The sequence below is a fragment of the Molossus molossus genome, unplaced genomic scaffold (genome assembly GCF_014108415.1).
Source record: "Molossus molossus isolate mMolMol1 unplaced genomic scaffold, mMolMol1.p scaffold_m16_p_10, whole genome shotgun sequence".
NCBI lineage: Eukaryota > Metazoa > Chordata > Mammalia > Chiroptera > Molossidae > Molossus > Molossus molossus.
The window spans coordinates 92,324,592-92,340,298 of NW_023425345.1; the positions used below are offsets into that span (position 1 = coordinate 92,324,592).

The 15,707-nt window shown below is 54.0% G+C and overlaps 1 protein-coding gene across 4 annotated transcripts in view; it reads right to left on the reverse strand.

Annotated features, from left to right (window-relative positions):
- Positions 1 to 456: 456 nt before the first annotated feature.
- The window catches only part of TEAD4 (TEA domain transcription factor 4), a 40,988-nt gene continuing 25,737 nt past the window's right edge, over positions 457 to 15,707 (reverse strand). For 3 of the 4 annotated variants that reach the window (XM_036251730.1, XM_036251729.1, XM_036251727.1), the window contains 5 exons: positions 14,294 to 14,433; positions 13,049 to 13,222; positions 2,137 to 2,277; positions 849 to 1,001; positions 609 to 743 (listed from right to left, as the gene is read on the reverse strand). In XM_036251730.1, the coding sequence (XP_036107623.1) occupies positions 630 to 743; positions 849 to 1,001; positions 2,137 to 2,277; positions 13,049 to 13,222; positions 14,294 to 14,433 (722 nt within the window). In that variant the 3' untranslated portion in view covers positions 609 to 629. Of the gene's footprint in view, positions 744 to 848; positions 1,002 to 2,136; positions 2,278 to 13,048; positions 13,223 to 14,293; positions 14,434 to 15,707 lie in introns of all 4 variants that reach the window. The other variant, XM_036251728.1, reaches the window with a different exon arrangement.

Below are 15,707 nucleotides of genomic sequence, written 5' to 3' on the forward strand. Positions count from 1 at the left end.
GAACCCACAACCACCAGAGACAGTAAAACCAAACAGCTCTGTGTCCCCTTCCAACCCTTCTAACAGCTCAGTCACCTCACACCTGAAGCCCACCCCTGGGCTGGACCGGCCTCCTTAGCTGCCCTGCAGCAGCGACAGACAGCAGAGGTGGCCGGGTGCAGCTGCGTCCCGCACAGGTAGCCTTGGCGCACACCTGAGCACGCACAGGACGGGGAGCCGGGGCGCCTGTCCTCAAGCCTCCCGAGGTGGCCAGCAGCAGAGTGCAGGCGCTCGATGCGGCAAAGGGACCATCCCATCTTGAGCTTCAGCGTCTGGTGACATTCCCGGCTGGTCCATTGGGGCACCGGCTTCAGACGGCCCAAGATGCATCTCTGAGGCTGCTTCCGGCCCGCTTCCCAAACTGCCCCCCTTCTCCCACAGTCCCTCCCAGGACTCCTACAGTCAGATGGGGTCCTCTGAAAATACACATCTCGGGTTTATTTGGGGTTGGGCACTGAGGTGCAAGCCCCGTTTGTTCCTGGGCGGGAAGAGTCAGCTTTCTTGGCACTTCGGGGGGGCTGCCGCTGCACGTCCCGCCCCTGTCCCGACACACACAACGTCTCCTCCCCCCTCCCTGCTCCCCAGGTCTCTTATTCTTTCACCAGCCGGTAGATGTGGTGTTGAGCCCCGTGCTCGCTGGCTGACACCTCAAAGACATACGCAATGCACAGCAAGGTCTCCTGCGTGTCTCTGTTGGTGACCACCTGCGGGGGAGAGAAAAGATGAAGGTTAAGGCCCCAGAAGAGGACATGCCATCTGCTCGCCCCTCTGCCCCTCCCCCGTGGCGTCCCCAGCCCCTCCCCCCACACCTGCAGGATGGTGAAGTTCTCCAGCACGCTGTTCATCATGTACTTCTCGGGCAGGTGCTTCAGCTTGTGGATGAAGTTGATCATGTACTCACAGAGCGGGGACCGGTGGATGCGGTAGGAGTAGTGGCCGTTTTCATAGCGGGCATACTCTGTCTGCAGGACCCAGGGGACAGCAGGGCTTAGACTCTTCTGACCACAACTGCCCAGGCCCAACTGCATGGGGAAGCTCCATCACCCACTGACTCTTAAGTGGGCAGAAGAGGCGGAAGGCCTGGAGGCCCTTGAGAACAGAGCCCCTCCTCCCTCAGTGACAGGGGCTCGAGTGGCAGCAGAGGGGACGCTACCCTTCTCGAGCCCAGATGCTCGGAGGTGAGCATGGGAGGAGCAAGCAGTTCAAGACATAGTGGCAACAGGCAAGACGGGGAAGACGACAACTCAACCCCAGCTGCAACTAAAGTAACGGGGGAAGGTGCACAGAACCCTGCGGTCATGGAACGACGTGTTTGTCTACACACACACCACTGAGGATACAAACTGATGACATCTGAGTCAGATCGGCGAGAGGCATCAACGTTAATTTGCCTGGTTGCCAAATATCGCCCTTGGGGAAACTGAGTGAAGGGTACATGGGACTACAGTTGCATGTGGATACACAATTATTTCAAAACAAACATTTAATTTAAAATAAATAACTTGGCTCTGGCTAGTTTGGCTCAGCGGTCAGAGCGTTGGCTGGCGGACCAAAGAGCCGCGGATTCAATTCTGGTCAAGGGCTTGTACCTCGGTTGCAGTTCATCCCCGGTCCTTGTTGGGATCGTGTGGGAGGCAGCCAGTCCATGGGTCTCTCTCACATCGATGTTTCTCTCTCTCTCCCCCTCCCACTCTATCTGAAGATAAATTGACAAATTTCCTCGGATGAGGATTTAAAAGATTAAGTAAAAATAAATAAACAAATAACTTGAAGAGTATGGGAGGAGGAGCTTGCCCAGATTCCACCCTAGAGATTCTGGGGTGAGTGCTGTGAAGTGGGGTTCACGTGTTGGTGTGCTTCAAAAGCTCCAGTGATCTAAGGTGCAGCCAGGGGGAGAACACTGGGAAGGGGGTGTCTCCTCCCTGGTACCAGCCCGGCATGTGGTTGTGTTTAACACGAGGTGGGTTATCAGGAACTAAGAGACCGTGAGGTACAACTTCATTAGATCAGAGAAATTTGGGGAAAGAGGAGGGCATGAGTGAAGACCGGCCTGAAACAGTGGAAGGCCTGGTTTGACGAGTGCACAGGTGCTCCTACCTCCACTTTCTCCACCACCTGCTTGCCGAACGAGCAGACCTTGGTGGAGCAGGTGATTATCATGTTCTCAGGACTCTCGTATTGGCTGGACACCCCGTAGAAGGAGCTGCCTTCGTCCTCCATGTTGGTGTTGAGGTCTGCCTGGAGAGACACGGGAAAGCCGAGACGGACAGGTGAGGCAGCAGGCACGCGGTCGGGGCGGAGTCGACGAGACCTCTGGGGCCCAGTCCAGGTTCTAGGGCCAAGAAGCAATCAGCAGGCTCAACAGAACCTGGACAGTAGGAGCCTGGAAAGCGTCCACCTCTCCCCACCTTCAAGCCTGGTTAAAACTGGGTTGTGCGGCCTGCACGGTGGAAAAAGAGAAACTGACACCTGCACTGAGTTACACAGCAGAAACGTGGGCCCCGTCTGAGAAAGAACCGTCGGGAAGCTCGGCTGCCGGGGAAAGGCAGCACCGAACATGGGGGAACAGAGGGGTCAAGGGGGCATCCACGGGGCCAGGCCAAGATACAGATTGATGCTTCCCAGACTCCAGCCACCACTGGCCTGCCCGTGATGAGTGCTACCCTCACGCAGCCCCCACCACATGCCCTGCTATGGCCCTAATGACTTCAGAGCAACTCACTCTTATTCCTCAACTCCACTCTTAGCCATATATTCATGAAATCAGGCATTCCATTTCTCTAATATGTCTGAAAATAATTACGTAACTATTTTTAAAAATGTTTATCCGTGTGCCACCTAAATGAACACTGTGCACCAGGCTTTGGCAGGACTGGTCCTACCCTCCTCGGCTCTTCCTACTATTAAAAGGCAGCAGCTGCCCAGCACCCCCAGAGTGATCTGGACGTGCCCTTCATTGCCCCGTGTTGGCAAGATTTGTTCAGTTGGCCTTGCCCCTTCCCAGCACCCTGGAGGTAAGAACTAAGATCTCCCTGGAGCTTGGGCAGTGCCTGTACAAGATAGGCCTTCAGTAAAAGGTCACAGGTGGCTGTTCCACCTCTCACCTCTAGGTGGCGCCGGGTGAGAAGAGAGAGGTCCCTTGGCCCCACGGAGGGACCCACAATCTCCTGCTGGGGGAGTCCCCTGAGCCCCAGCTCTGCCCCCATTTCAAAGACTCAGGAGGGTCTTCTGCCACCACCTCCCACTCACCTGGCACTTCCCATCAGTCACCCATTTATCCTGCCCCAGCCCAGCATGGCGAGGGCGGTGGGAGCCAAAAGAGGCAAAAACACTGTCTGTGCTCTCAAGGAACTTACAACTTGTGGGGGAGTGAGAATACGTGAGCTGGCTGTTCAGGGGAGGACGGAGAGAAGGGTGCTGGGGAAAACAGATCTCCCACAAGTGACAATCCAAAGTCCGCCCCAGAACCTGCCCCGTGGTGCCGCTGCACAGTCCCAGGAGATGCCGGCCAAGGATGCAGACGATGCGCCCCGAGTGCCTCATCTCATCCTCGGTGCCCCATCCTTCTAATAGTAACCCCACCCCCCTTCTTCCCACCCCTCGGTCCCCCCACTCTAAGCACCTCCCCCAAACAAGCTTGCTTCTCTACTTTCTGAGCCTGAGACGAGAGCTGCCCCCATATTTCCCTGAGAGGTGCCCCCCACCACTTGCCCTCCTGCCCTCGGAATGCCCCCGTGTTCCCCATCCTCCACCCTATTCATAGCTGTGGTGCGGGTGGGCAGCTCACAGGCCATGCCTGGAACAGGTGTGGGGGATCGGGTGACTGACAGATGAGCCAGGACAGCCGTAGCCCGGGTGTGGGGGCTGGAGGGGCTCAGATTCATTGTCATGTGCTGGTATGTGCCTGGGAGAAATGTCAGGGCCCAAAAGGGAACAGCAGGCTGAGATGACCAGACAGTCTGGGGTACTCTCCTCCCTTCGTGGCCCCCGCTCAGCTCTGCCCAGCATTTTCAATCTGCAGACTCATGTTCATGGCCATCAGGAACCAAGACACCGCACCCCCCACACACACTCTGGGGCCTCTGCTGGCCTCACATGTTCTGGGGGAGGGGGGTGTGTGTCTCAGCTCCTCAGTCCTGCTCCAGACCCCACCGTATGAATCCAGCAGAGCACAGCCTCACAATTCACCCCCTCCTGCACCCAGATGCCACTTCAGCTGGGAACGATTAGTCCTGGCAGCCCATGAGTCTACGAGTTACTGCTGCCATCCCATCAATAAGAGCAGTAATTTCAGTGGGAGGCTGGGCTGGGGACATCAAAGGCCTCCTCTCACTCCAAGGGTGCTCTGACCAGCTCCCCAGCATGCCCGCACAAGGCTGAGGCCAGGACTGGAAAACGCCGGGCAGAAGAAAGGCTTCGGAAGACGTGGCCTGTCACACTGCCTTCGGTACTTTGTGTGGCCAGTCTCACACCAGCTGATGACCAGGGAGGGAGGGGCCAGGCCAGCGCCCAGATGAGGATCCAGATGTGTGCAGACGCCAACCTGCCTGTGAGGACCCCATGGTTGACCAAGCCTCTTGGTTCACAAAGAGGAGCATTTTCCCACATCACAGACCTGTACGTCCCTGGCACAGGAGAGACGAGATGCTCACCAAGGCATGGTGGCCACCGACATGCCCCCTCTCTGACTTCACCTGTCCTCACGCTGCCCAAGGCCGTGGCCTTCAGAGGGCCTGGCTCAGGCCCAAAGCCGGAGGCAGGTGCACACAGGCCCCCCACAGGCCCTCAGAGACACAGACCACTGCAGACCTCAAAACAAACTGCTCGTTTTTCAGATGGAGAAACAGGCCCAGAGAAGCTGAGGTTTGCTCAGGACACAGCTCCGAACTGAGGCTGGCTGGGGCCCAGAGCTGCCCGCCCTGTGCTCCCCGACTCCAGGGTGGGGGCAGCCTGCCTGACCACCACGCTCCCCTGCACAGCGGCTGCTGTCCCAGGACTCTGAGATCCACTCTGGATTCTCCCACTCGGAATGAGGCTGGAAGACCACGGCCGCGCTGGGTCGGTACAGCACAGCCCCGGCCGGAGCAGAGGCCAAGCGTGGAAGCTGCCTCATCATGTTTCCTTGCCCCCCCCCCCTTCCCAACCTTCTCTTCCCATCCATCCCACCCCAACCTCCCCACAGTCAGAAGGAAGGAGAGAACATGGGCCCCGAGCATGGGCGGTGAGGACAACCCTCCTCATTTTCTGGAAGGGGGTCTGGGCTCAAGAAAACCCAAGAAGCCCACTGCCCAGATGGATGCTACGGCACAGTTTAGTCTGCTCTCTCCGTGCTGCCTCGCCCCGCCGTTCCTCGGGGGCTGGGGCCCCTTCTTCAGGAATCCAGAGCCTCTCTAGCAGGAGCGGGGGAACACCAGGACCCTGCCTGGGGGGCACCCCAGGTGAGGTGAACAGTGTAATGGTTCTGAGCTCACACCCTGGAGCCAGACTGCCCGCGTCTGAATCCTGGCTGGCTCTGCCACTATGAACTTGGCGACCCTGGCAAGCCACTGCACCTCTCTGCGCCTGTGTCCCCTTGGCGGAGTGCGGCTGCCAACTCCACCTACGCCGGGGTGTGGCAAGGATACAGCATATAGGTAGCGTGATGAGAATAGTGCCTGAGGTAACCTTTCACCGACCACCATGACTCACCTCCTGGGTATACAACAAGAACCACCACAGAAGAGGCCTGCCCTGGCCAGGGACCTCAAAGCCAGGCCCCTACGTCCTCCGTGCCTCAGTCTCCCCAATTTGTAAAACTGGAGGCCTAGGGTGGCCCTCACCTGGATGGTGGCTGGCGGAATATCACCCCCAACTGAAAGAAGGCGGGGGCCAGTGAGAAGAGCCCCAAAGATGCCATCTGCCCTCCCCAGGGTCACGTTCCCACACATGCCCCCGCCAGCCAGGCCCCCTGCCCTCCCCAGGGTCACGTTCCCACACATGCCCCCGCCAGCCAGGCCCCCCTTCTGACCGAAACCGCACCCGCGGGGTAGGGAGCCAGTCAAGGCTGAGCCTGGGCAGGTTTGGGGGTGGGGAAGGCAGGCTCAGGACAGGGTGCGGGCTTCCCCAAAGGACGGGCCAGGAGCCCCCCTGAGCATGGGGCAGGAAAGGGAGCTGCCAGGGTGGCAAAGCCTCCTGGGTCCAGCTCCGTGCTCAGGGCCGGAAGGGAGCGGGGAGGAGACAAAGGGACGGAGGCTGTCGGAGCCCTTTCTGGCTGAGGTCCTGAGGAGGCTGCTGCCGCTCACTGGGCCCACGTTTTAGCCGTCTCCTGCTTGCTTCCAGTCGGAATGGCCGATTTACCCCGCTAAGCACAACTCTGGCCTGTCGTGCCCTGGCCAACAACTCCAATGTGTCCTCATTACCTGCAGAGCAGGAGCCAGTGCAGTGTGCCCCGACCTCCCCGCTACGCCGGGACAGACTGCCAGGCAGCCTAGCGCTCTCCAGACCCTCCTCCACCAGCCTTCCCCAGGCCCTCCAACCCACTGCGGGGCGCTCGGGTTAAAGCCCATCTTCCCCGACGCCCCGCTGAACGGAGATGCACCTACAAGTCCCCCTTCCCCTCCAGACAGCCAGCTAGAATGGCAGCAAAGAACTTCACACAATGGGCTGCACCACAGAGACGAAGAACAGAGACCAAGATGACAAGGGAGTCCAAGAAACGCGAGGAGACTGAGGTGGACCAGACCGAGAACGGACTCTGGGGCGCAAAGGAAGCAAAGGGGAGTACAACCTGAAAGTGCTTTCGACAGAAAAGCAGCAAATTGATGTACCTGAAAGACGCCCCGTGTGGCTCGGGACTAGAGGGACCAGGACGGGGGCCACGGAGGCACAGGATATGACAGGAGACGCTGACTGAGGACTGTACGCAGGGTGGGCCCGGGGTGGGCCCTAGCAGATCTCACCCACCCATGAGCAGAGGAAAAAGGATAATAATCCTCAGATATTAAACAGGGCTTAGAAGGGGGGGAAGAGACAAGGATGAAAACAGAAAACTTATGTGAAACCTGCATAAGGAAGGTGGGGTCCTCCAGCCCTCTCCCCTGTGCCCCTAGAATTCTACTGATCAAGTATACCCCTTCCCAGGGTGGAAGGTGGGAGCAGAATCAAAGGAATCTTCTCTGGAGAAACTGAACCATCTCAAAAAAAAAAAGTCCAGTCAACACACCGACATTTCCTGGTTTTCCCAGAACAGCTGGCTCCCTACCCCGAGTCCCTCGCAGTGAAACCAACCAGGTGAGGACTCCCCTTGTGCACCGAGCTCCCGATCATCATGGCCAAACGGTACCAACAAGAATGGGCTGGACTTCACCAAAATGAAAACGTGTTGTGCTCCCAAGGACACTGACGGAATGGGAGATGGTATCTGTAAATCCTGTATCTGCTAAGGGACTTCTATCTCTAACCCACAAAGAACTCATACGTCAATGAAAAGACAAATAACCCAGCTGAAAAATGGGCAAAAGAGCGCTGGCCGGTTTGGCTCAGAAGTTACAGTCTCGGGTTCAAGTCCTGGTCAAGGGCATATACCTCGGTGGCAGGTTTGTTTCTCTCTCTCTCTCCCTCTCTTCCTCCCACTCTATCTGGGGGAGAAAAAAATCAATGGAAAAATATCCTCAGTAAGGATTAAAAACAAAAATGAAAAAGAAGGCCCTGGCCTGTTTGGCTCAGCGGTTAGAGTGTTGGCCTGCGGACCAGAGTCTGGGGTTCGGTTCCCGCTAAGGGCACGTACCTCAGTTGCAGTTTGTCCTTGGCCCTGGTTGGGGTCGTGTGGGAGGCAGCCACTCGCTGTGTCTCTCTCACATCGATGTTTCTCTCTCTCTCTTCCTCCCTCTCTCCCTCCTGCTCTATCTGAAGATAAATGCAAAAATGTCCTTGGGTGAGGATAAAAAAGAAAGAGAAATGGGCAAAGGAGCCAAACAGACATTTCTCCAAAGACGTGTATGCAATAATCACAGAGAATGTCAAGCGTTGGGGAGGATGTGGACAAGTTGGGACACTCACGCTCACACGGTGGGAATGTAAAATGGGGTGGCCGCTTTGGAAGACGGTCTGGCGGTTCTTCAATAAGGAAACATAGTTACTATGTGACCCAGCAATTCCACAACTAAGTATGTACCTAAGAGAAAGGAAGAAACATTATGCCACATGAAAACTTGTACAGAAATGCCCTGGCCAGTGTGGCTCAGTTGGCTGGGTGCCGTCCCGCGCACCAGGAGGTATGATTCCTGGTCAAGGGCACATGCTTGGGTTTCAGAGTGTGCAGGAGGCAGCCCATCGATGTGTCTCTCTCACGTCGATGTTTCTCTCTCTCCCTCTCCCTAGAAAATCAATAAACTATTCTCTAAAAAAAAAAAATGTTCATAGCAACATTATTCATAATAACCAAAAGGTGGAAACAACCAAATGGCCCTCGACTGATGAACAGGTAAACAAAACAAAATGTGGTACACCCTTACAAATGGAATATTATTCAGCCTTAAAAGGAATGCAGTATTAATACCTGCCACAATATGGCTGAACCTTCGCTTATGCTGAGTGAAAGAAGCCAGAAGCAAAACAACACATACTGTATGATTCCACTTATATGAAATGTCCCAAAACGCAAAGCTATAGAGATGGAAAGTAGATTAGTGGTTCCTAAGGCTGGGGGGTAGGAGTGGGGGATGATAGCTCAAGGGTGCCTCTGAGGTGATGAACATGTTCTAAAAGTCACTGGCTGCACAGCTCTGTGACTATACTAAAAACACTGAATTGTACACGTCAAGTGGGTGAATAGTATGGTAAGAGAATTATATGACAATGAAGCTGTTTTTTTAAAAATATGGGCCAAAATATGGCCAAGGGTTATGGATATTTGAGAAAACCCTTCAACTTGAAAGACAGAGACCAAAACAGAAGAAAAAAAGGATTAAAGGGAAACAGACCAAAAAAGGGAAAAGAAAACTTAAAAAATAAATTTTTTTTTTATCTTCATCCAAGGACATTTTTCCATTTTTTTGTTCAGATAGAGTGGGAGGGAGGAAGAGAGAGAGAAAGAAGCATCGATGTGAGAGGGACATATCGAGTGGTTGCCACCCACACAACCCAACCAGGGCTGGGGACAAATTGCAACCGAGGTACGTGCCCTTAGCGGGAACCAAACCCAGGTCTCTCTGGACCACAGGCCAACGCTCTAACCGCTGAGCCAAACCGGCCAGGGCTTAAACAATAATTTTCACTTCATATTCCCAGAAATAGAACAGAAAAATTGTACCCATCCAACAAGACCAGGATGCAATGACAGAACAAAAAAGAGCTCTTTAAAAATTCAAGTTTATGATCAAAATTCAACACTGGGCAGAAGGCATAGCAGAGAATGCACCATATTCTATACATGTAATTCACCATGAAGTGTGCGATACACCACGGACACTAAGAAAGAAAAACACTGTCAACTAAACCCCGATTTTATTGGGAAATTTACTCAACTACGAGTACATTTCCCTAGCTCTTCAGCTGAGTGCAACGTACAACTAACTGAGTGTCCTGCGGGACTTCCGGGAGGGCTCCCTGAAAGGAACTAAGTTGGCTTCTTCCTTCCTGATGCCTGGAGTATGGGTGTGACGCTGACTCCAGCAGCCATGACCTTGAGGACAGAAGTCATGCGCTGAGGGCGCAGAGCCTCAGAGTGGAGTCAGCCCCTGGCGATTTCAGGAAGTGCTGGACCAGCCCTGGACGGTCTACCTCCAGACTTACTTACATAAAAGAAAAACAAACCACTTATTGACGCCACTGTTACTTTGGGTTTTGTGTAATAAGCACTCAGATATGCTCTTAACTAATTCAGAAGAATGAGAAGAAAAAGTTAAGGAAATCGCCAAGAAAATGAGTTTGAAAATAAAGAAATAATAAAAACCACAGAGGATAAGTCCAGGAGAGCCAACATCAGACTAAGAGGGGTTCCTGGGAAAGAAGAAAAAAAAAAAGAGGGAAAGAAATTACCAAAGAAATAACACAAGTAAATTTCCCCAAATTAAGAGACTCTAACCTCATGATTAACAGCGCCTACCAAGTGCCTGGCTGAAAAATAGAAAGTATAACACATATCCCAAAGCTCATCAATCTGAAATTTAAGAACATAAGGGAGATATAGAAGAAATGCAAAACTTCTAGAGACAAAAACAAAAAAAACCCACCAACCATACAAACCCCTCAAATAAGCTACACAACCAAGGGCAGAAAATTAGACACTATCACACTACGCCTGTTAGAAACAATGGAGCAATGCATTAAAAATGATTCTTGAAAATCATTTCTGCTGCAAGTGATTTATGATCTAGATTCTATATCCAGTCAATTTATTGATCAAGTACAAAGACCGACATTTTAAGCAAAGACTTGAGCATTCATGCATCATGTTATCTTTCCTTAGGAAGGTTCTGGAGCCTGTGTCCCAGCAAATGAGGCAGACATGTGAGATCCAGGACACTGCAGATTCAACACAGGAGAGCTTCAGTAAGAACAGTCTCAGGACCACAACAGCCCTCGAGATTAACCAGTTAAACCGGAGCCCAACACAGGCATCCAGGAGAAAGGTTTCTAGGAGAGAGGAGGAACTGATAAATTATCTGATAGGTTTGAACATTGGGGCGAAATTTTTAACATTTTTTTTTTTAATCCTCAACCAAGGATATTTGTTTTCTATTTATCTTCAGATAAAGTGGGAGAGGGGGAGAGAGAGAGAAACGTCAATGTGAGAGAGTCACATCAACTGGTTGACCCCAACCAAGGCCAAAGACGAACAGCAACCAAGGTACGTGCCCTTGACCGGAATAGAATCCATGACTCATTGGTCTGAGGGCCGATGCTCTACCACTGAGCCAAACCAGCCAGGGCAACAATTTTATATGGTGGTCATAATGAAGCAATCTGTAAAATTTTAATAATACATTTATTTAAAAATATGTAAATGAGAAAGCCATTTATTTGTAGGAAAAAGACAAATAAAATTTTATTTTATAGAAATAAAATTAATCACAATATACTTTTTGGCTTTGACTAAATTGTGTAACTTATTAGACATGATAATATTGGGATGATGACGCTCTGGCAGGGTAGTTTCAGTTGGTCAGAGCATAGTCCCAGTACACCAAGGTTGTGGGTTCGATCCCCAGTCAGGGCACATACAAGAATCAACCAATGAATACATAAATAAGTGGAACAACAAATCGTTGATTCTCTCTCTCTCTCTAAAATCAGTAAGTAAAATTTAAAAAATATACTGGGACACCCAGGCTGGTTTGGCTCAGCGGTTAAAGCATTAGCCTTCGGACCAAGGGTCTTAGGTTCGATCCTGGCCTGGTTGGGGTCATGTGGGAGGCAACGAATCGATGTGTTTCTCTCACTTCAATGTCTCTCTCTCCCTCCCTCCCTTCCACTCTATCTGAAATCAATGGAAAAACATCCTCAAGTGAGCAAGTGAGGATTAACCCCCCCTTCAAAAAATAAAGGTCTTAGTCATGATATCAAAGTATGTCAGTATAAGCATATTATTTAGAATTAAGGAGATAAAAAACAGAATAAGCAGTGAAAATTTACAGTGACTGTCTCTGGGGATTGGGATTAGGGTTGAGACAAGAATCTGATATGTTTCATTATAAGCCTCCTGGTATTAAACAAAATAACTATGAGCATTCATTGATTTAAAAATAAGATAAAAGTAAAAGAAACGTTTACCAGTGTTTCATCCCAGGACACATTAGAACCCAAACTTCCGTATGATCAGGGCCTTCCAGGATCTAACTCGCCTTTCGAGCCATCTCGTCTCCTACACCTGGACCCAGCGCCTGCCCCCCCGAGCCCCTTCCTTACACCTCCCGAGGCTGTAACGGCCTTTCCCTGTCTCTGCCCCATGGACCTTGCCCACCCTGAAAGGCCCTGTCCAGTGGGCACCCTGCTCACAGAACGAGCTCAATGCAAGTGCAGACAATAAGCCCCTGAAAGATCAGGGGCCGTGGGCTCAGCTCCAGCACTTCCCCTCCTGGAGAGAGCCGGCCCCACGGTCTGGCTGTGAGTGAGCTAGGCGAGGAATCCTAGCCAAGGGCCTGAAAGCCACCTAGAAATGCATGTAACATTTCGTGCGAATATGCCTATTTCCAGGGAAAGTAAAGCTTTCTGATCATCAAAGTAGCCTGGGGCCTCATAAAGGAGAAGAATCCCTGAGCCGTCTCCTGGATGCGAAGGGTGCAGGGAGAGGAACGTGGGAGGAGCCGCCCAGGCCAATGTCACTGTCAATGCTCTGAAACGACTCAAAGGCTCCGATCACAAACCAGAAGGCCTTCCTACACCTGCACCTCTTCTGTGTACTGAGCGCCCTGGAAAGGAAGCTCCCGGAGCAGGTATTAATTATGCCTCCTAGCCTTAGAGAAGATGTTTGGAAAAGAGGGAACTCTACCCACATAACACTGTCCAGGGGCCAGGTGAGGAGGGCAGCGGACACCAAGTCTACAGGCTGAGCTGTCTGTAAAGTTAGGCGAGCGTTTCTTTTGGGGTGACTTTTCCTAACCCTACAGTCCATTTCTCCCAGGCCTGTCCCTGGAAATGAGCTTTTAGAGACCAACTGCCCTGCTCCAGGCCCTGAAACCAACTCAGGACTTGCCATTTCATTCAAAGACCTGGGTGACTCAGGGCGTCCACGTTGGCTTTTCGCCTGCCCCTCAGTATGTCCTGTCTTCTTCCAGGACTACAGCCTTCCTCAGGCTGCACTTCTGCCCAGGCGTGGCTGCCATGACCACGGGTCAGAAAAGGGCCTCGCACTAGCCAGCTCCGGCCCCACTGGCCCCACTGCGGTCTCCGCCACGGCTACTTGCTCGTCCCCTTCTCTGGCCCTGCCCTCCTGGGTTCCCGCCTTGGCGAGGGCACCATGCGCCCGCTTCCTCTCTCCTCTCTCATGGACGTGCTGCGGAGGGGGCGGAAGAGTCTATCGAAGGCTTACCCAGAACTTCACGAGAAAAAAGGCATTGGAAGGTCCCCGTTCAAACAGCTCCTTGAGTCCACCCTTTTTCTCTGGGAACTTGTCATAGATCTGGCGGATGTCTACGGCTTCGAGGTAGGGGTCACTGTAGCTTGGGCTTGACTGGCCGATGTGTACAAACAGGTGCTTGTTGTACTGTGGAGAGAACAGCTGGGCTCAGGGACAGGTGTGGGCAGCAAGGCAGACAGAACAGACCAGAGCGCAGATCCCAGCCACGGGGCCTGGAGCAAGTGAGTTCACCTCTCTGGACCTCGGTTTCCCCACTGGTAAAATGGAGACAAGCACAGGACTGAATGTAAAGCGAAGTGAGTGGTATAAAGCACCTGGGGCAGTGCCCCGCACCCGCTGGGTGCTCAACACATTGTAGCTGGTATTTGTATTATTCTTAACCCGGCCTCAGTACAAAATGTCTTTAGGCCAGACTTTTTCTATCTTTGGACCTCTGTAATTTCACCTGTGAGGTAAGACCACTGACCTAGATACGATGTTTCCAAACTGGGCTCCACCCTTGGAGATGGGGCTGGGCACCTCTGTTGCTACGACCAAACGAAACCTACTTCTGTTGCACACACCGGGCTTCTAAGGAAGAGCTCGTCTGATTAACTAACGGGTTCCTCAGCTGAACGAGTTCGGAAATGTCAAAGCGAGACAGCTGCCGAGTCCGTCGGCCCAGCCTCCTTCAAGGCTCCTCTGACCTTTGCAGGTGACGGCGTCACCCAGGACACAAGACACTGACGGGGACAGGTGAGGGCAGGGCTCTGCTCCCAGCTGGCCTCCTGGGGACGTGGGCTGCACTCCGGAGGCTCCTCGGAGCCCCAGGGAAAGGATGGGACAGCCTGGGGTGGGGCTGGGACGAGCAGCTTTGGACTGTGAGGACTGGTTGGGAGGAAAGGGAACATGGAGGGAAGGACAGAGGTCAGGGAGGGAGCAGGAAGGGACCTGAGAGGACAGGGACGGGGCAGAAAAAGGCGGGAGGGATTTGGGATTGGAGCAATAGCTACAGGAAGAGAGGGAGGAAGAGGGCGACGACTTGAGGAAGCAACGGAAAAGGAGAGAGAGGTTCAAGGGAAGGAAAGAAATGAGGAACCCGAAGGGAGCCCACGTGGAGTGGGGCGGGGGCTGGGCGAGAGACAGCAGCAGGTGAACACGGGCTGCGGAAGGCAAGGGACCTCCGGGAAGAAAGGGCGGCAGATGGCCAGGACCTACCGTATCAGGGTCCTGCTGCTGCTCCAGGAAGGCGGAGAACTCCAGCATCCAGAGCTTGGAGCTGGCCACGCTGCGGCCCTGCCACGGGGGCGCCGGGGGCGCTGAGGGCGACGGGGCGGGTCCCGCAGGAGACTCAAACCCTGCGAGCAGTGGGGGCGGCACATGGGAGCCTATCCACACACCCTCCCTGCCCACGCCCTCTGTGGGGACCCCAGGCCCACCGGAGACCCTGTGCTGGCGAGGGAACCTCCCGTCTCCCCAAAAGGGGCTGACGGGCGGTGGAGGGGAGTACAGAGCACTGCCAGCGAGTCCAGGAGCAGCCCGGGGAGCCTTGGCCTGCTACAACTCAGTCCCCCGTCCGCACAGAACTACACTCCAGGGAGACCGCGGGCCCGAAAGGGCTTCTAGAGAAAGGGTTCCCGCCCTGGAAAGGCCTCTGGTCCTGGGGAGCTGACCAGACAACCTCAATCACAGTGATGTAGGCCCTGCGAGAAGAGTTCCCTGGTGGGCCACTCCGTCTCTCTAGCACCGAGCGCAGTGCCCGGCCCCGAGCGCACTCTGACACAGGTCTGCTAACGAAGTCACCCGTGGGATACAAATGGACAAGGTACGTGCTCAGCACCAAAGAGGAGCTGCTGGTCCAATCGGGGTGGTCAGGAAAGGATTTTCCGAAGGAGGTGATGTTTGGAAGTCATGAAGTAGAAGCAGATGGCAGTAGGTGAGCCGGGGAGAGTTCGGAGCAGAGGACGCAGCAGAGCAAAGGCCTGGGGCTGTGAGATGCCCCGTGAGCTTGGAAGCACAAGTGTGCAGCAGGACGAAGAGAAGGGCGGCCTGGCCAGTGGCGGGAAACAGGTGAGGACATGGGCTACGCTGAGAAGTGTGCGATTCAGCCCGAGAGTCCCGGGGAGGAACGAGGAGTTGGAGCAGGGCAGTGAAATGCTCAGGTCTGCATTTCTGTAAGATCCTCCTCCCGTCTGGAGGAAGGACGGGGTGGGGCAGACCTGACGCTCGGTCCCTGCGGATCTGAACTGAGCCATGCAGGGGCGTGAAGAGAGGGACAGTCGGATGTGAAGTGAGCACAGGCCCTGGTGACTGATGGGATGACAGCAGTGGGGGGACCTCCGGATGACACCAGTGTCCCTCCCAGGCTAGGGTCTGAGGGATGGAGGAGGGAGATGGAGAAGAAACGGTAGTCAGAGGGGTGGGTGGGGGACTGCACTGGACAGGTGCATCGGCCGAGTCATTCACTCATTGGCTCAGCACGCTCCCTGAGGAACCGCTGGGCGCAGGACAGGGCACGAGGACACGTTCCATCAGCCACAAGATGACAAGTCAGGTGCGAGGTGAGGGTGCAGGAGTGCTCAGGGGCCAACAGCAGGGCACCTGACTGGGTGGGGCAGGGCGGAGAACCCCG